This window comes from Megascapheus bottae, chromosome 20 (assembly GCF_031878675.1).
Source record: "Megascapheus bottae isolate mThoBot1 chromosome 20, mThoBot2.hap1, whole genome shotgun sequence".
In the NCBI taxonomy this organism is placed as follows: Eukaryota; Metazoa; Chordata; class Mammalia; order Rodentia; family Geomyidae; genus Megascapheus; species Megascapheus bottae.
Genome location: NC_143528.1, coordinates 29283719 through 29304305, shown reverse-complemented (window position 1 = coordinate 29304305; position 20587 = coordinate 29283719). Strand labels below are relative to the sequence as shown.

The window sequence follows — 20587 nt, the reverse complement described above, 5'->3', positions numbered from 1 at the left end:
AAAAAATGTAAGTCAAGAATTTTTAAGTCAGACTTCAGAAATGCATCCTTGCCTTATAGTGACGCTTAGCGCTGGTGCAGTGCTAGGAAGGTGACCTAGAGGGCAGATGCTCATGGTAACCTAGAAAAAGAGGGAGGGCTATGAAATTGAGGAGAAGCCCTCCCTTGCCTTCCTTTCTCCTCCTTTTCCTTCCCTCCCCACATCTCTTCCATCTGCCTACCCATGCTTCCCCTCACTCGTTTTGCCTCTATATGTTTGGTTAAAGCTATTTAGATTCACAGCCTAGGAAATGGATCAACTAAAGTTTCTTTTTTCTTCAGAGTAAGATTTCAACTGTTTGAAAAAATAAAAACCCTCACTCAATAACTGGAGAGGGTCATTAAATAGCTTTTCCTCCTTCTCTCTTTACCAGCCCATTATCACAAAGTGGAATTGCATAACCAACATTCCACACATGAAGTGACTTTAAGGACTTCACTGAAAGCTGGATCTCGATGAAAAACAAATTTGAAGAGATCCTATGATTCCAGCTCCATGTGACTTCATTATTAAGAGCAAAACAATAATTTCTTTATAATCGCCCAACATTTACGGTTTATAAAACATGCTCGTGGTCACACATTATTCCCTAGGAGCCTCGCTATGCTCTGAGATTCAGGCAGGCCTGGGCCATTCTGCCCACACGACTAGGGAAGCAACAGAACCCGGATGCCAGTCCACACACGGAAGGCCCTTGAGGTGCCCACATCTTCTGACTCTAGTCCAGGGAACTGTACCTAGTGGTTAGAGAGTGCACAGCACAGCTTGGGCAAACTGCCTAAATGCAAACCTGTCTAAAATAACAAGTCATTATTGTTTTACAACTGTGTATATCAGTCAGGAGCTAGTAGTGGCTCATGCCTGTAATTCTAGCTTCTCAGAAGGCTGAGATCTGAAGATCACAGTTTGAACCAGCCAGGTCAGGCAAATCTGAGACTTATCTCCAATTAACCACCAAAAAGCCAGAAGTGGAGGTGTAGCTCAAGGGAAGGTTCAGAATGTCCACACTTGAGTGGAAGAAGCCAAGCAAGTGTGCTAGTCCCCAAGTTCAAGCCACAGGATGGGCACAAAAAACAACAATGTGTTTTGCTATGCCGGGCACATGTTCCAGGTGTTCACAATAATTTTTCATCTAGGCAGCCAGCTGCTCTTAAGGTGATAATGATACACTCATATAAGCTCAGCACCAATCAAGATGAGGAGCAAAAAAAGTTCAAGAACTTTATCCTACTGGGGCTTGTCAACTCAGTGATGACAAAATAATAAAACAAGAAGTGAACTAGGTTAATGCCATAGAAATTCTTTGGATAGCACTGGAGTACTTTTAGTAAGAATTCAATCACTGTGGATGTGGAAAGTTGGCAAAGACCAGAAGGTGATGGAAAGGAGATGGAATAGTTTCATAGTAGGAGTAGTGACTTCGTAAAATGTAGAAATAAAGACAGCATGACACTTAATGAAAACCTGTGTTACAGGATATTTTTGTGAGTCTTAAGAATGGCATCTGCTACATGTGCTACTCTGGGAGGCATTGTTAGGGCACTCATTTATAAACTATTTAATCAGAAGGCCTCTAGGGCTTCTTAGAAGGGATAAAAGAGGGTTTAGATGATTCATTACCTACAATGCAAAACCTAACACCTAAGGTGCCATAAAATGGAGGCAGAGAGGAGACCACCTGCAATGACAAGACAAAAGCAAAAATCCTTTAGTCCTATGGGTCTTGAGAACAGATGTTTAGGGAGAAAAGTTGAGCCCCAATATTTTCTTGGTGAAAGTGTAGTACTGAACTGGAGAAAAACTGAACTGGATTCAGAAACCTTGTCATGTATGTTGTTCAAATCCTGAAGAAAACAGAGCTTCCCTCCCAAGTTGGAATTGCCAGAAGAAACAGAAATGGCAGAAAGACAGGCAGGGAGGAGGCAAGAGCAGAAAAGCCTGTAGCAGGACAGTGTACCTAAGGGCCTGCATTTCAAGGGAAAGCAAAAGTGCACAAAACTGGCAATCATGGCTGCTGTCAAATAAGGAATCACAATGGTCACTAGCAGTTTAAGCTAATCACAGTTATTCTAGGCTACAGGGAAGTCCTGGCTGTTGGCTAACGGCCAAACAGAGAAATCAATCAGGAAAAAACGGGTTTGTACCTTTACCATAGTACATCTACCTTCTTTACAACATTATCTGGTCTCCATAGCCATACATATAGGGCTGTCATTAGCTTTAAGTAGATATCGGTCTGGGAAAAGATACACATCATGTCTAAAGGTGGTGTATGCATTAACGAACCCCAGAAAAGGATCTGAATTAGCCCAATTCTGTCTGAACTGGGTGGACCCCTGTGTGTGGAGCATTTTATTCCAACCCATTTATTTCTACAAGAACCAACCCTTTCCTTATGTTCTTCCTATCATCAGCAAACTCAGGTCCTCAATGGCAGGAAAAGCCCACGATTACACTTAAGTATCTGTTTGGGGAGCTTTCCTCATTCCCACTGTTACAAAGTCATTGCAGCCTAGCCTCCAGATAAATTGGCCCCTCCATCTAGAATTAGGGCAAATCCACACCAATTTTCTTTTGGTCTTCTCAGCATCTGGAAGCCTCCAAGGCTTGGAAACAATCAGGAAATGAATTCTGTTCTTCTTTGCCTTCTTTGTAAAATCTGTGTCCGTGAATGGCAAGGTTGCCCCTTGAATGTGGCCCTAGTGATAGCTGTAGGCCGGTCCATGTTAATCCCTGGGGATTATAGCACATGCCCTGGAAATGGGTTTCTCTGCGGCTGCAAGGTTTGGCCTGGGTAGGAGAGCCTGTAAAAGCTGCTCCAAGCCCACAGTCCCTCAAGACAGGCATGTTGCTGCATTTCTCCAGTACCTGACACAGATAATCCAATTAATTATAGGGGAGTGGTTTAAAGCACCTTTCATTCCCTGCTCAGGATACCTATCAGCCATTGGATTCTCAACCCTAAAACCACTCTGGTTTTAATCTGGCGATCATAATCTCTAACTGGCACCACCCTACTAGTTTCTCTCAGGCCTGCCTCTAGTCTTACCAGTCTTCAAGCAGTATTGTTGCTAACACTGGCAGCACAATATCTGATTTTAAACCCACTTCACATCTTTCATTTGTAAAACCAAGGTCTTTAATGTGCACTCATGGCCTTTTACATCCTGACTCCCAGCCTCTCCTTGAATGTTATCTGTGAGTCTCCTCCACCCTTGTTTGTGTCCTTATACCCTTGCTGACTCCCAGAGGCTCCCACAAGGGCTCTGTGCCTATCCGTGTCGCTTTCCCTCCCTCACACACTGGCCAAACTCTTACTTAGCTGGCTCAGAGCCTCCAGGGCTCAGAACATTCCCTTCTTACTAACTTTACCCATTATGTCATATTTTTTCCTGAATTCTCTTTTTGCATGTCTCTTTCCCCAATCAGTTATCAGATCTCTTTTGACATTGGTTGAATTAATCCATGGGTTTTTTTCCCCCTTTGGTGCTAGGGGCCAAACCCAGAGCATTAGGCCTGCTAGGTAAGGGCCACATCTCCAAGCCTTTGAATCCATGAATTAATGAAATGAATGGCATATAGCCTTGTAAGAGGCAGGTTTGCAATGCAGACTTGGAGGCATAGATGACTGACAGATGCAGTCAAGGGGAATCTAATCACCCAGAAAGAACGCAATGGCCTACACAAATCCCAGTGTAAGAACCATAGGAAAGCAAAGGACTGACCCCCAGAGAAAGAGCAAGGGAAGAAAAAGCACAGGCATAGCCAAGGACGCAGTATCCAAAAAATCAAGACAGCCAGAAATAGGGGAAGGATCTGTGAAGGCTGCTCAGGATAAATGTTGAGTCATGTGCAACAAATCCTCAATAAACTGAGCTGGGAACTAATGAAGGAAAGATTTTTACGTAACACTACTTGATAATAACTATCACAGAACATTTTTTTGTTAGAGCTAAAGCTTGCAGAGACCAGTACAAACCTTCCAGGAAGGACAAAGGACAGCTTCCCCTGCAGCTGTCTGTGGAACCTTAGACTGACATCATTGTTGTTTATAATAAGTATGACTAGCAATTACTTCATTTTTGCCTCTAAAGCTTTCTCCTTGCCTCAACTTCTCTGTATATCCCAATGGTTCACTAAGTCATGTGTATTCCCATTGCAAAACTCAGTTAATCCCAAATAAATATCATTATTTTTTGAAGAATCTCTTCTCTGGTTGCTTGTTGTTGTTTTTTCTTTTTGAATGACAGATTAATACTGAGCTGCTATACCACAGTAGAAAACAAGAACTATTACATATTATATAAGTGTGTTCGGATCAAAATCTCATGAAATTATGCAAATGGAAGCTCTACAATATAAATGTGTACAGATTTATTTTTATTAAGATAAGATTTAATGAAATCCTACTGCTGTTTCCAGTAGCAGATATTGCTAGCCTAGGGCTTCCTTGCCACATTATCTGAGAAATCAGCTTTTCTCTTACCGATTTCTTTTTCCTGACATCTAGTTCTGTCTCAATTCTGACCCACTCTTGTAGATTTCTTCAGTTAGGTTTTCCAGGCACAGAGAGATAGCTACTCAATCAGACTGTAAAGTTTTGCCAGGTAGGTATGGAGGCTTTGACCATCAACAAAACTAAATAAAACCTGAATGTGTTTGGAGAGAAGGAATGGATTTCTTATGGTTAAGCCTGGAAGCTAGGTGATGTGGTAGTTGTAGCTGTCACCATTCCTGGCCAAACACAGTGCCCGTGGTAAGCATTGGTAATTGATTGTGGCAGTCCTCCAGCTACGAGCCTATGACATTGTGAGTCACTAGTGCCAACTGTGAAAACTTGGTGCATATGAAATCTCATCATTCTCAAGCTAAATGTGTTCCATTCGAATTTTCCCACTCTTACTCACATGGGCATGGCATGCAGACCGGAGGCCAGATGGCCACTGAAAATACAACCATGAGCAGAAACAGCAATGGACCCATGGTTTATGATGGATTATGCTCTGATATTTCACTGTGAAACAAATACTCAGTGAAACCCTCCTAAATTGTGGCCAGCTCTAGCTAAAATGTGTCTTGACCTGCTTTCATTTTTATGACCTTCTATGACAAATTATGAGTAAAAGTTTTCTCCAATTGTTAATTGTGTATGCACAAATGAATGCCATGTCAGACTCATTCAGAGGACTGAATTTTACTTTTTTTGCCAGTCCTGGGCTTGAGCTCAGGGCCTGAGCCCTGTCCTTGGACTTTCTCAAATTCTACCACTTGAGCCTCAGCACCACTTCCGGCTTTTTTCTATGTATGTGGTACCTAGGAATCGAACCCCAGTCTTTGTGCATGCTAGGCAAGCACTCTACCACTAGGCCACACAACTGGCCCCAGAGGACTGAATTTTAACTTGCTGGCCCCTCACAATCTCTGGCGAGACTTCCTTTATCAAAAAAACTTCCCTAGGAAACCTGGAGTCTAGCTATACATTACATTTTTAGAAAAACGAATCTGATAGCAGCTTGTTTATATTGCTAGTTTAAAACCCTTAGCTGAACAAAAGCATAACAATCTTTAACTAGTTTTCCATCACTTATCTAAAAATGGGATAAAACCCACTGCAGGACCTAGAACTGACCACAATAAAAGGATCACTTAATTCTCTCGAGCCCATCCCTGTCCATTGTGCTCTTATCCCAACCCTTCATTTGTACATGGTTGTGTTGGCTTTCTAAGGCTCCTGTAAAACATTACCACAGACTTCGAGAATAAATGTATTATTATTTTTACTAATGTATTATTTTACAGGCTTGTGGCTTGGGAGTTCAAACAGGGGTCTTAATGGGCTTAAACTCAAGGCGTTGTGATGTGCTTTTGCCAGCTTCTGGAAGCTGCCTGTGCTCTTGGTTTTGTGACTCTTTCATCTTCAAAGCCAGCAACCGCCAGAGGAAATGTCCTCATGGTCATAGATGTTTGCACTAATGTCTGCTCCCCTCCCACTTGTATGGTCATTCTAGGGTTGAGACTGGATCACCTGGATGATTCAGAATAATCTCTCCATCTTCACTCATATCTGCTCCTTTAGGGGACATTCCTGTGCCTGCCATAATGTATTTCTTTGGCCTAGGCCCTAGAGGATTCACATCATTACTTAGGAGATTGGGAACCATTCTTGGCATTCTTCAAAATGATTCTAGGGGGATTCACACTTTTACAAGGCTTTCCTCTCTCTATAACGCCAGGGGCGCCCTCTTCTTGTCTCCTCACACCTATGTGTATATAGTGTTTATCTTGCACTGTACTTCATTTATCCTCAAGTGTATCACTGCAACTAGATGGTGAGTCACAATGTCTTACAGATTTTTGCAGCCTTGGAGACCTAACTATAAAAATGCATGTGATATTTTAGTGCATAAAGACCTCAGGTGCAGCCAGAGGCAAGACTAATCAATTTATATAATTTCTGTTTGGCATATAACCTACCAACTATGTTTACTTGATTATTATTGTATAATCAACCAACTCTGAGTCTTTTAATCGTCCCATGGAGGTATTCAAGCAAATTAAGAATCAACCTTCTGCATCTTAAGACTGTTTCCAACTTTAATGTGATTTACCATGGATTATAAAATATCATTAAAGTTTTAAATGTCCTTTCTGGGGAGGAAAAGGCAATTTGCATCCCGCCTAGTGGGTGAGAAGCCAAGTTAGAGACATGATAGTATCTGCTTGTCTAACAAGTCAGAGTTCAAACTTTAGTTGCATAAAGCAAAACTTACTTAACTGGGCTCTTGTGGGTATGGATCCACAATATTTATTTGGGTATGGAATTACAGTATTTATTTACTATTTCAGAATCTAGAAGTTCTTGCATTTAAAAGCATTGATTTGCAAATTAAGTGAAATATAAGCCTCCAAAAGTATTAAAATTGTTAGCCAAAGAAGCAATTGAGTAAATTTAAGAAAACATAAATGGGGAAAGATGTAATTTTAAACTCAATGAGGTCGGGAGGTTGGCCTCATCGTAGAATGCTTGCCTAGCTTGCAGGAAGTCCTGGGTTCGATTCCTTGGTACTTGCATACACAGAAAAAGCCAGAAGTGGTGCTGTGGTTCAAGTGGTAGAACATTAACCTTGATAAAGTTCAAGGACAGTTCACAGGCCCTGAGTTCACTGCCTAGGACTGGCAATAAATAAACAAATAAACAGTTAATGATTTGCTATAAATGTCTTCTCAAGAAAGATACCATATAGTACAGAAATGCAACCAGAAATGCAATCTAACCCCTGTTGCCTGGTAAAGCTATAGAAATATTTTGTAAAGCCAAGGAAAGTGTGTAAATAGGCTTTAGCTTACATCTCATTGGTTTTCCCAACATCTAGAATATTTGGAATTTCTTACATCCGAAAGATAACCTACAGATCTATACTAAACTCTATATTCCTAAAAAGTAAACTGAGGCCCAGTTGCCTCTTACAGATCTGAAAAAGTCCAAGGCTTGGAGGAATCTCTACCTACTTCCACCTGGCCATGAAGTCTAAGAGACCCCAGACTTGCTGCGCGGTTAGCTGGCTGTGTAACATCACCCTGTGTATAGGACATCATGGTAGATTTTAAACTTAACGCCTTTTATAAAGCATCATCATATATGCGGTTTCTCAAGCTTCTCAACTTTCCTGTAAATATATTTAGAAATACATTTGAGAGCAATAAGCATCAACAACCGAACTATTTGTCTAAAAGGGAGAATGGAAGGTCTGTCTAATGGTACTTATGTTGTTGTTTTTTGCAACTTTTGCTTTTTGCTGTCTTTCCAGTTTTTCTTGCTATTAAATTGGAGCGAGGGTTAAGCTCTGCATAGAACACTCTTGAGAAAACATCCAGGATCACAGCTCCAGCCATCTAAAGAGTGCAAGCAAGCAGGAAAGGACTTTTCACAACATTTTCACCTCAGAGACTTTTCCACAACCCAATGAAGCATCAATGCATCTCTAAAATCTATTAAGAATAAGATCAAGAAGTTTTCAACGAGCTTAATAACTGAAACGATGGACTCTGCTAAGTAGCACTTGGAGAAATTCGCTTGAGAATTTAGCTTTAGTTATCAGTAGAACTACTTCTCATTAGTAGAGAGTCTTATTAGAGCCAAGAGTTCTAACCGTGTGGCTTCAGGAACCCATAGTAGAAATTGCAGTATGACTTACAGACTGCACTTACAGCATTCATAAATGTGAGTAGAACTACACTGATCAAACTTACTCTCCTTAAAGTCCTTCCCAGCTTGCATTTCCATCCTGAACAACTTCACTATGTTGTGCATAGTAGCGACTAGGGAAAATGTGTTTCATGTAGAAACAAAAGTGAGAAAACTTGAAAAAAAAATTGGCTTCTGCAATGCTAGGTTTCCAAGCTTTTCATTTAAAGCTAAGGCAAAATAAAGATTGTTACTGTACCCAAACTTCTAGCAAGGGTCCTTAAAAACGACAATTGAACCGGAATCAATTTTCTCCAGTGCAAGCAAGCAAATAGTAGACTTACAAGCCATCAGGTTTTGTGTTCTCTCTCTCTCTCTCTCTCTCTCTCTCTCTCTCTCTCTCCTTCAATTTGCTCTATAAATCTTGCAATTCGCAAGCTCAAGACTTCATCGTGAGGGAGGCTAATGCTCACGTTTAAAATAAATCGCTTCTGCATGCACTTGGTTTTTTAAGCCAACGAAGCACGTTTCCCCATTCCAGGCCATGAAGCAATGCGATATCAACTTGCTACGGTGTCGAATGCGACAAACTCCCGGAGCAGGGGCCGCCAGCAAGGTGAAGGCTCCCGGCACGCACATCGTTGGGCGGAGGCGCCCGCACCCACCACCCGCCCCCACAGCCTCCCTGTGCGGGGAAACTGAGGCACCGACACGCGAACCAACTCCGGAGCTCGGCGAAGGCCATCGGTCTTCCTACCAGAAGGTCGGGAAGGCGCCGCGAAGCACGCGCTCCCGGTCCTCCGAAGGTTACCGCTGGAGTCCGGGAAGCGGCTGTCCCCAGCCCACCGGCCCCGGCCCCGCACGGATCCCGAGCATCCGGCGCTCCCCGGGAGCTCCGGGCTGGGACCTCGCGAAGCCTCTGCCGCAGGCTCTGCCAACCCCGAGCGCCCCGAAGTTCCGCAGCTCCCGCAGCCGCCTGGCCGCCGAGCCGGCGTGCGGGGCCCCCTCCCATCGGCGCCCCGCCGCCCCGGCTCGCCGGTGCCCCCGCTAACCTGACACCGCTGCGCCACTCCGGTGGTCGCCGGGCATCCCTCGCCATAGCCGGCCCCCGAGTGGCCGCCGCGCCGCGCTCCGCAGACTAGGCGCCTCGCCGCGCCCCGCCGGGACCAACCGCCTCCTCCGGCGCCGGGCAGCGATGCGGGGTGCGCCGCGGGCGGCCCCGAGTGCGGAGCTCCCACCTACGGGCGCCGGGGCCGGCCCGTGGCGAGCATGCCCAGTGCGGCGCTCGGGCGGCGCGGAGCGCGGGGTGTAGCCGCCGGGTTTTCGCGGCAGCCACGGGCGGAGGCGGGGCGCGAGGCGGAGGGGCGTGGTGGGACCCACGGTCCCCGAGCTCGGGCGCGGCCGCGGAGTGCGCCCCGGCGTGCCCGCCTCGCCCCACCCTGGGTTGGTTTGGTTCCGCGAGCGCGCGAAGCCCACCGGGGGGGGGGGGGCGATCCCTGCGGCGGGGACAGCGGGGCGGGTCTTTGTCGGGAGGGGCGGGGCGCTCCGCGGCTTTGCGGGCAACTTCCCCGAGCGTGGCCGCGCGCGGGCGCCCACGGACACGGGGGGGGGGGTTCCCGGAGCCGCTCCCGGGGCCTAAGGGAACCGACAGCCCACCCGCAGACCTACCCAGTTCCCCGGGCTCGTCTGCAGAGCCACCTCGCCGGGAAACCGCTCCCCAGGTCCTTCCAAGCCAGTTTCGCCCGGTTCGCTGAGGCTTTCTGAAGGACTGTGTTCTAGACTTTTTCCTCTCGTTTTCTTAAATACTCGCAGCCAATGGATAGTTACGTTGCATCATTCTAAAATGGTTATTTTCCACGGCCTGAAGGAAAAGTCGTACTTGTATACAATAGCGAAAGTCACTAATAAGGCGTATTTGGATTTCTTTCTTCGCTTAGTTTCTTTGAAATCAATACAGTTTTAGTGTGATCAGGGTGTTGTACAGAGCACAGTTATGTTCTATTAAAACAGACGCTTCAGCCGCGACCCCAGCATGTTAGTGAGTCATTGTTGTGGTGGTCCGTGTTAATTATTCTCGCAGCTAGGCAGGTGTCCTGGGTGTCCGGGCAGTGGCCGGGCCCCGCCCCTCCGGCCCCGCCCCTCGGGTCCCCGCCCCGCCCTCCTTTTACTCCACTCCCACCCTCTTCGCTGTCGATTACCCGGAAAACCCGGACAAGTGGATTTCGTTTTTCCCAAATGAAGGATCCCGGTGGCTCCTGCAGTCAGACCGGGCTTGTTCCGTCCTCCGGGCCAGGTACGGCTGTCCAAAGGACGGGAAGCCCTGAAGCAACATTCCGTCCCTCTTCCTTCGGTGTCCCTGGCCAACTACACGGGGTGAGAGGCTGTGACCGCGAGCGAGCCCCTAGCCGGGACCTGCAGGAGTGGGTCTGGACCCGACTGAGCATGCTCCGGGCCGTGCCGCACGGCCGCACGTGGCCGTCTCCGGTCGGTCGCTCAAGGCTGGTGTGGCTGCGATGAATGGTCACCAGCGCAGGGATCTGGAGACAAGTGGGGATCCAGGCGCGGGAGAGCCCGAGGCGTGGACGCCGGGTCAGGACCCCTGCGGCGGGGGCCCGGCGGGCGGGGCGGGGGGCGGGGCAGGGGGCGGGGCCTGGCTTCCCAGCCAATGCAGACCACTTTCCCTAGGGGACTGAAATCAGAAATTATACACCAACCTTTTTTGGGGGGTGAGGGGTGGGGTCGCATCTCGCACAATAATTCGAGAGCTTAACCCGCAGAGCTTCTCATCCCAGCCTGCCTTTCAAGAAAACGAATCTTTCAAGTTATTCAGGAGCTTTTAAATGTTTTCTTTCGGTGCTGTGGCCTCTGACTTAAGTCTGGTACTCTACTACTTGAGCCACACCTCTAGCCCTATATTTTATTTTTTTCTTTTTACTGAGTAATTTAAAGATAGAATCTGTAGAACTTTTTTCTTTTAGCTTGAACTTCTATGCTTCTATTCAGACTCCCAAATAGCTAGAATGACAGGTGACAGGTGTGTGCCATTGTGCCCAGCTCAGTAAGTTGTTTTGTTTTGTTTTTTTGGCAATTGCACTAGAACCTATTTAACTTAAATCTACATCTTCATTCTCAAAGAATTCAGCAATACGTTTTTTCCTTAAACATGTCATCATTTACTCAGTTTCCTCTCCTCTTCCTCTCTTTTAATCTTTGAGAACCAGAATAATGTTATTTTAGACAAACTTGCTTAGATGTGGGGAACTTGCCTTGAATCCTCCTTTACAGAGGCGAAGTCTGAGGAAGAGAAGAAAAAAAGGTTTATTTTTTTTCCCAAATTGGTAAACCGGGAGGGGAGAGGTGTTTGAGAGACTTTTTTGGAGTTCTGGAAGACAAATGGGATTGTGGTGGGTTTGCCTGACAAGTGGAAGACGAGCTGTTGGCTCAGTTCTTAGTGGTGTTTGCTGTTGGGGAGACTAGGCCCAGTGACAGTTGCTCTTTGAGGTCCTTGATTAGCCACTGTTCAGCGTCAGAATGACTGGAGTCACCGTCTCCACTTCTAGAAGAATACAAGTTTGCCTTGGCTTCTGAACCAGTGAACTGGGGTCACTCAGCCATTTTTCTTCTGAGCTTTGAGACTTCATTCTTGCTCGGAGGAGCAAAACACTGTTCAAGAAGAGTGACACCTCCTCTTTCTTTTGTGACTACTCTTTCTCATTCTCCTCCAGATCTCTTCCTTTTCGCCAGCCATGGTAGTCTCTTGAGTGCTACTTTCTGCTTCCCTGTGCTCTCTCATTTCTCGTGATGATTGTCAGTGCCAAAGTTGCACCAGTTGCTGTGTGTCCATATGGCTTTGTCGGTGGTTTCCTGCTGGAATTGTTTTCTGGCCACAAAGACACCTGTTCTGATCAATTAGCACTTGTTAATAGTTAATATGTTATCTTTGAACCCTTCCCACCTCTTTCTAAGAGATCAGATCTTTATAATCTACAAAACATCTTAACTGGATGATGACTCTTGAGGACTCAAAAGTAGTCAGTCTTAAATAGAGCTCATGACTGGAAGAGAGTGAGGGAAGGGATGGTGTTGTCCAAAAAAGAAATGTTACCCCTCTACATCACCTTTACATGAATAATTAGAAAAAATAAAATAAAATGGAATTCATGAACTGCAATTGCTCTTCTGTTTTTCTACCATGATTACTGGGTATTTCTAAATCCATTCACCTTCCTTTCCTCTGCCATCCGGCAGGTCCCCTGGCACCCTGCCACCTGCATGGCCCTCTTTAATCCCCATTGCCCTCACCATTAACTGTAGCACAGTGACCTAAACATCTTCTCTGTGGCATCTCTTCCTATCCAAGTTGCCTCACCCCCTCAGATTTTTTCTTTTTAAGCAGATTATATGAAATTGTATGCAATAATTATATATCACATTGTAAATTCTTAGCAATGGGTCTGCTAAGAACATTTAAGTGAACTCAATTTGAAGTGTACTCAATATTTAAGCATGACCTGCACCCTGCCTGCCTACCCGCATCAGTCTCCAGTGAGTGTCTTCTAATATCTCATGTCTTGGCCAATCTAAATCACCTCTTGTACAAGCCTACATCTCCACGTGCCTGTTTTCTCCTGTTTCCCTTCCACTCTCTCACCTTGTTTACGTGATTTCAGACTGGGTATCAGCTGACCTTTCCAGGATTCTTCACTTACCATGTTTCTATGATGACTCTGACCTTGACTTCCTTTCTTCCATCTCCTCCATTGCATTATGTACATTACTTGCTAGCGACAGCTTCCTCCCATCGTGGTATCTTTCTTCTCAATGTCAGTAGAGTTTTACTTAATCAATGACTGATAGGCTGATATAATATTTAAAGTGTGTTAATTTTTAAAATGCTCCCTGAGGCCTGTCAATAGATTGTAAAGACAACAAAATCAGAGAACAAGTCATATCGGCTGCCTGATTATGCTCATTTGAAGAACATGAGTAAGTTGTCAAGCTTGACCTCCAGAAACCCAGTGCGTTTTCTTCAAACCTTCAGAAATCAGGAAGCATTGTGAGCCAGTGTGATGTGCCTGTTTGACTTGTAACTACATGAAGCTCAGCCCTGGATTGCTAATTAGCCCTCAAATTCCATTGTCCTCAATCACTGTATTTCTTTTTGGCAGTGTAGTTATAACCTAATTATGTGGTTCCTCCTTAGAAGATAAACTTATTTATTTCAACACATACCACCCTATGAAGGCAGATGGACCTTTTAGGAAGCTCTATCCAAGTCATTAGCTAATTTCTAGAACTAGCTATGAGAGGGGGAGGATGGGAACAATCACCTGTGGGTCTATGAACTTGCTGTGACCTTCGGGCTAGACTGGTCCAGGAGGCACTTTATCAAGCCTCCCGATCTCTCAAATAGGGACACAGTATATTTGAGACACAGTTCTCAATCTCAATAGTACCTATTGACCAGAACTTCAAATGACCTCCATTTTGGTTTACTTTGGCAAGGACACACACACACACACACACACACACACACACACACACACACACACGAGGGCTATCAGCTCATTCAAAAATGTTTTCCATATTTGTGTTTATTAATTAGCCCTGGTTTATATTAAGAGAGTCTGAAAAGTGGCCTAATGGATTTACTGTTTTTGTGTTGAAGCCACCCATGGACTTTATTTGGTAACAATCAAAGCCAGTGTTATTTGCTAGCACTGTATTCCTCAGTTATGCTTCCTTCAGTGGATAGTGAGTAGGACAATGAAAATTTTTACCTTAGACCCTTTCTGGAGTGGGGCAGTGAGAGGGAATAACATCCTATATGAGGTTGCTTTGATCCTGGGAGTTAGAAACCACACACTGAGAAAATTAAAAGCAAATACTTCTCGAACAGGCTGAGTCAGCATGAGGAAAATAATCCTTCCTCATTAAGGGTTAAGACTATACACGGAAGTTGGTCCTTTGGAGGTACACATGCCTATGTGTGGTCCAACCTGTTACCCAGCTGGAAAAACCAAGAAGTCAAATGGTCTGCCTGTAACTCACAGGGGGCAGAAACTCCAGTTTGAAGATCTACACCCTTCCTGATTTTCCTCTGGGACATCCCAAAGCCCTTCTCTCTTGGACAGTTTGCCATCTTGGGGTGGAATTGACCATTCTCTCTAAATCTACTGTGTTTTAGAGACTGGTGTATTTAGGGACATGGACTTTTGGCAGGAAGACTCAGCCTCCTATGTGCAGGGGATGGACAGACACATGGGATGGCTAGAAGAAAGCACTCTTTGGTGAGAAACATAAAACGAAGCTTTGGAGACCCTGATTGGGGAGCAGGTAATCTCTCAAGGGGTGAAAAGTCTTGCTCTAATTCTGGAACAGTCATGTCTTACCCATAGATTGGAATTTTGTGTTTCTCACTTGCAATTTCTCCAGGAAGGATGGAAAGAAGGAAGGGAAGGAGGGAGGGAGGAAGGAAAGAAAAGAAGGAGGGAGAAAGACAGGCCAAACATCCCTCCATAGATGAGAAAAGAAAACCAACATCCAAACAAAACAAGCCACCCTCCAGCATCATGGCCCAGTGGCTGACTCCTTCGCTCCCAGAATGGAGGCCAGGAAGCCAGGCCGCCCACTTCAGAATGCAGTTCAGAAGAGAGGGACTGACAAGCTCAGAGGGCAGGAGACTTCTTCATGGCCATCCCACAAGGAATAAATGTTTCATTGCTTCTGGTGAGCAATCTCGAAGGAGACGTGGCAAGTCATGTGGCACTTTTCTGTGGGAATGGACGTGTGTGTTATTTCACCTTTCTGAATAATGTGACCCCACAGATCTTGTTGTAGACTTAGAGCTTCTGTGAGGCAGAGGTTAAGGTGTGGTCAAGGCAGGGAGGGAGGGAAGAATCCAAGGAGGATGTCAGGGGAGAAGGAAGGCCCTAGGAAAAGAGGTTATGGGCTTATAAAAGTAAAGATGGCGGAGTATGAAGAACAGTCTCATTCAGTGTGGATTTGAAGGACCTTCAGTAGTAGCTTCTCAGTCCTCAAGACTGTCCTAATGGAGCAGGGAGTCAGTGGTCCCAAGTCCAGAGTCTACCCCCAGGGGCTCCACGAGAAGTGTAGGATATTCAAGGTTGTTATCACAGCGAGCAGGGTTGACAGTAACATTCATTTTGAATGATTTCACAGTTCTCTGGTGACCTAAGCCTAGAAACAGAAATCAGCTTTGTTCTCTTCAGTCACAAATGAGGGGAGTGCGAATATGGCAGCCCTCAACATGGTGATGGGTCTCTCTCCCCAAATAACAAATACACTTCCTGTGGGTAATTGCAGGAATAGCTCGTTCGTTTATCTATCAAAGACGAGCACCTATACCAATGACGTTTATTTACTTAGAGAAATCATGGAGATTATGTTGTAACTACAAATTAGTCTGCTGAGGAAATTGGCTTCTTGATTTGAACACTTGATTTATAAGCAGATACAAACCCTGCAACTTTTTATCAGTTCTGTTGGATCGGAAATTAGCATTAGTCCTTACCTATTGGAGTTCCTTGGAAACGGACATTTTCAAGTAGAGACCATCAGTTTCTAGTTGGTCTGAAATGTCTTCAGACTTTGACCTCAAGTAATTCCCTTCAGAGCTGAGTCTTCACTTTCCATTGGCATGCTTTTGATTTGTCATCAATATTTTTCTTGCTGCTTGGGTCAGCAAGCAAAGGGACAAAGCTAGAAATGACTTCAGGATGAAAGTGTGGACGTGATGCATGAGTACAGTCGAAAGATTAACTGTACTATATGTAGTTAGTATTTCTCTCAGCAACCTGGTTCAAGGGTTCCTTATTGTAACACATTAGCATTCACATTATCAATTGCAATGAGCCTTCCTTGTTGCACTTATTTATTTATGGCTCTGGGGTTTGAACTTGGGGCTATTCCTGAGCTTCTCTTGTGCAAAGCTAGCACTTTACCACTTGAGCCACAGCTCCAGTTCTGCCTTAATTTATTTTTGATACTGAGTATTCAACCCAAGCCTATAGTGCTCTACCACTTGAGCTATATATCCTCACCCTCCCTCACCTCAAATCTAGATCTTTTGTCTGTATTTTGTGTTTTGAGATGGCCTTAGACTGGCCTTGACCTTGAGATTTTTCTGCCTCTCCCTTCTGAGCTTCTGGGATGATAGATGTGTGCTCTCACTTCCCAGCTTTATTGCTTTAAGATGACTTTGAAACCAGCCATTTCTAAGCCATGAGCTATGTTGTGATTGTGTTTATCAACTAAATGGAACAGCTTTCTTAAACTGCATGAAAATCGTGGCTTAACAGCTCACAGGTGTAGGAGGATGCAAAAGGTCCAGCTAGCAGTCAACAAGTTAGCATGCACTGTTGGAGAAGACAATGAAAAGAACTACACACATCTCCTGCAGCATGATTGATTTCAGTGATTTATAATGCTGTGTGTGTGCTCTGGCCCATACTTGTAATTACTGAAAATGGACTAAGCTTGAAAGGAGAATGATGCCTAGCCATCTTTACGAATCTTGGATCGTGACATGAATATTACATTTAATTACATTAAAAGTCCACTAGTGCCTATTGCCCAAGGGAAATATGGTAGGTAATGAGTTCACTCGGAATAGAACTGCATGTCATCTCAGCCATTTTTCTACCCTTAATTTACCTGGCTCTATGCCCCCCATCCAGAGGGTACTAGAAAAACAGGAGTACCAAAGATGGCTCTGAAGATGCCAGTTTTACAAAGGAGAACGAAATATTTGTCTATAGAAAACCATCACTCCTTCACTCTGCCCTCTGACCATTTGACAGGTTGGATTGTACACATATTATGCTGGGAATCTGCTCAAACCATAGGTGCCTGGACCTGCTAGACCTGTGCCATAAACTTGAGAGACTCTTTCAACACTCGCTGCGAGCCTTTCCTTAACCATGACCCTACTTCAGTTTCTCCACCCCTGCCACCATTACGCCATGTCTCCTGTCTCCTGACTCTTCTTAGGTCACCATGGCCTCAACTCTCCATTAAAGTTGATCTGGTCTGGTGAAGTTGCTGTCTGTTCTTTCTTTACTTTCTTTATTTTTTTTTCTTGCTAGTCATGGGGCTTGAACTCAGGGTCTAAGCACTATCCTTGAACTTTTCTCAAAGCTATGGCTCTACCACTTGAGCCATAGCACCACTTCCAGCTTTTTTCTGTGTATATGGTACTGAGGAATCAAACCCAGGTCTTCGTACATGCTAGGCAAGCACGCTACCACTAGGCCAAACTCCTGGCCCCTCTTTTCTTTATTTTAATACCCTGGCCATTTAGTTTCCTCACATTTGCTCTTTGCTCATTTTGGTTCTATTAATCTCAGTCTAGTTTTGGGGTTTTTTCCCTCCTCTGAGTCTCTTGTTTTTGCTTGTGTTTGTCACACTGCTTGTTTTTTCTGGACCATGTCACTTGCTTTTCTTTTATGTTTTGGAACACCTTGTGAGAGGATGAAATGAGGAACCATAATTGCTACTAGAATCAAAGATACTTCTCAGAAGTGAGCCAGGCTGTTCACATATTGTTGCCTGATCACAGGGCAGTGTTCAGAGACCCCATGCTGAGCTGGTTGATTGCTTCTTTTCAGATATCAGCTCAGGTGAACACTTCTTTTCCATAGCAGTTGTTGTCTAACTTAAGGTGTTCAAAATGTGATATAATGGACAAGTTGGAAACACAGAAATGGCATAGTTCAAGAATCTTGGGCCTTTTGACTTATGTTGAGTACATTTTTTCACATGGGTATAAGGAGAGGCTGTACATACGGAATGCACTAAACTGTGAAAAAGCCACTTTAAGATGTAGTTCTGACTTTAAATAAGTCACTGTGTTGTTTTTCTCCCTCTTGAAATTTCCCTTACTCAGCTGTCCTGGCTCTGCCATGGACTTGCTTCCTGTGGAAAATAGCTGTATCTAAAAACACCTTCTCAAAAGTTATGTTGAAAGCCAAACATATGGGGTGATAGGTGCTTTTTGGGTGGTCAAGGTTACACTGGCTTGGGAGTTGTCTTGCATCATTCTCAGGCTCCTTACTACTCCACCCTGTCCTCTGTCACAAGGTTGAAGGTGATAGATATTTATGGTGGCAAATGATGGTAGTGCCCTTAAATACCTGTCAGCCCTTTCAGCATGGGCTGAGGACCTGTTGTTGTTTTCTGGACAGAGCATTGCTCTCCACCTGTTGTGGTTAAAGGGTCCTGTGAGAGACCCATGCAGATCACCTCAAAATCTAGTCCCTTAAAATCAGCTTCTCAGAATTGAAGCTATCTGTAATTGTTCTTACAGTTAGAGATGTAAACTCCTTGACAGTAGCCCAGGATAGAACCATGGGATGAGAAGAATAAGAATGTAAGAAGAGGAGATATTTGTCTTCCTTTCACACTCTTGTCAGTGCAGTACAACTTTTCAGTAGGGTCTTTGTCTTTGCCATTTATCAGTCCATGCTGCTGAGTGGTGAGGAGAATCTATTTCATTGGTTGCATTGACTGTGGCCAGACTATTGGCATGGAAGTAACTGGGAATCACCAACATCTACAAAGGGGTAAACCGAGCCATGCTCTGTGAGCTTTGGATGGTTTTCTATAGATGTTATCACACAAAATTAGCCACAAGGGAATTGAGATCTGAGGATTGAAAGCCAGCGCGGACAGGAAAGTCCGTGAGACTCTTCTCTTCAATTAACCACCAAAAGATTGTAAGTACAGCTGTGGCTGAAGTGGTAGATTGCTAGACTTAAGCAAAAATTCTCAGAGACAGCACTCAGCCTTGAGTTCAAGCACAGGACTGGCACAAAAATTTTGACATTTTCAGATGATGTTACACGGATCTCTCATAGAAAAGCAAATTATTAAATGTCTTAATTGGAAAATCAATACTAAATATGCTCTCCTCCTTGTGGTGACTTGGAATAGTCTATCCATTATAATTTTTATCTAGTATGTGGAAATATGTCTTGTTGATGGGTTCAGTTAGTATCTATATTAATAGCAAAAAAGTTATATTTGTGTAGTTAATTGAATGAGCAGGTGTAGTCAAAATAACCCCAGGAACTAGTATAATTAAGTAATCTTTAATTCCAATTCCTTATATATAAATTCTAGTTTTTATAATTTTAAAAATAGCTTTTGTAATTATAGTGGTCAAAAATTAAAACTGTGCCTTTCAAGAATTCATCCTGCAGCAGGACTGCCACCTGCTGGTAAAGATTAGCAGCTTCACTGGGCATTTCAAATGTTTCCATTCAAGATATAATAGCCCAAGATTCTCTTAGACATTCCTCTCAGTAGTTAGGAGATTCAACAGGAAATGACAAATGAGTTGTCTGTATTGAAAAATCAGTTTCTGGGGCCTGGAGTTTGGCCTAGTGCTAGAGTGCTTGCCAAGCATGCATGAAGACCCGGGTTTGTTTCCTCGGTACCATATACATAAAGGCCAGAAGTGGTACTGAGGCTCAAGTGGCAGAGCTCTAGCCTTGAGAAAGTCTAAAGATAGTGCTTGGGCCCTGAACTCAAGCCCAGGACTGGCAAAAAATCGATTTCTTAATCCTTGTTGTCTTCCATCTCATACTTTGAAGACTCCCTTCATTGATAAGCAGAACTTTCAATTCATAGACTAAAGAACATCCAAAGCCAGGAGAGTTGTCTCTCTAGGCTTCAGGGTCTCCTCTCCTCCTCGTCCTCGTCCTTGTCCTCCTCCTCCTCCTCCAACTTCTTCCTCCTCCTCCTTCCTCCTCCTCTTCCTCTTTTTCTTTTTCTTGGCTAGTCCTGGGGCTTGAACCCAGGGCCAGAGCAGTGTCCTTGGATTTTCTCAAGGCAGAGCTCTACCATTGGAGCCACAGCCCCACTTTCGGCTTTTTCTATGCATGTGGTACCAGGGAATCAAACCTGGGTCTTTGTGAATGCAAGGCAAGCACTCTATTTTTTTTTAAAAATAATTTAATTGAAGCATTATGTCCACTCATTGTGAACTTTCTCTCATAAGCACCATACTTAATCCCTAAGTGAATTTTGTGGGAAAGAATTTCCCTCCAGAACAAAACAAAGGTGTTCATCCCTCCAAATGTCCAGACTGAAAATCTGCCCAAACTAAACAACAAAAGGCCACACAAAAATAAAAAGCAACACAAATCACATTGGGGGTCAGTGCACTTAAGTCTTTGCTGTGGTAATTGTCATTCAGCTGACTTGTGGAAAAAAAAGAAAATTAGCGCCCTAGCTCATTAAAATATACATTTTCCATTGACTTTTTCAAATAAAAAACAGCTATTAAAAAGCAAAAACTTGAAGGAATCCACAATGAAAATAACCTGACTCATTTAGATA

At 44.3% G+C, this 20587-nt stretch overlaps 2 protein-coding genes across 3 annotated transcripts in view; one reads left to right on the top strand and one right to left on the bottom strand.

Annotated features, from left to right (window-relative positions):
- Mfap3l (microfibril associated protein 3 like) overlaps positions 1 to 10001 on the bottom strand; it is a 39543-nt gene extending 29542 nt beyond the window's left edge. The window contains exon 1 of one of the 2 annotated variants that reach the window (XM_090354198.1): positions 9893 to 10001. The gene's annotated coding sequence lies outside the window, so the exon portion shown is untranslated. Of the gene's footprint in view, positions 1 to 9276; positions 9491 to 9892 lie in introns of those variants that run through there. The other variant, XM_090354196.1, reaches the window with a different exon arrangement.
- LOC150049326 (uncharacterized) lies at positions 7887 to 9700 on the top strand. Its single transcript, XM_090354199.1, has 2 exons — positions 7887 to 8260; positions 8766 to 9700. Exon 2 carries the CDS (start codon positions 8769 to 8771, stop codon positions 9273 to 9275), a length of 507 nt encoding a protein of 168 aa, XP_090210325.1. The 5' UTR covers positions 7887 to 8260; positions 8766 to 8768; the 3' UTR covers positions 9276 to 9700.
- Positions 10002 to 20587: the final 10586 nt, after the last annotated feature.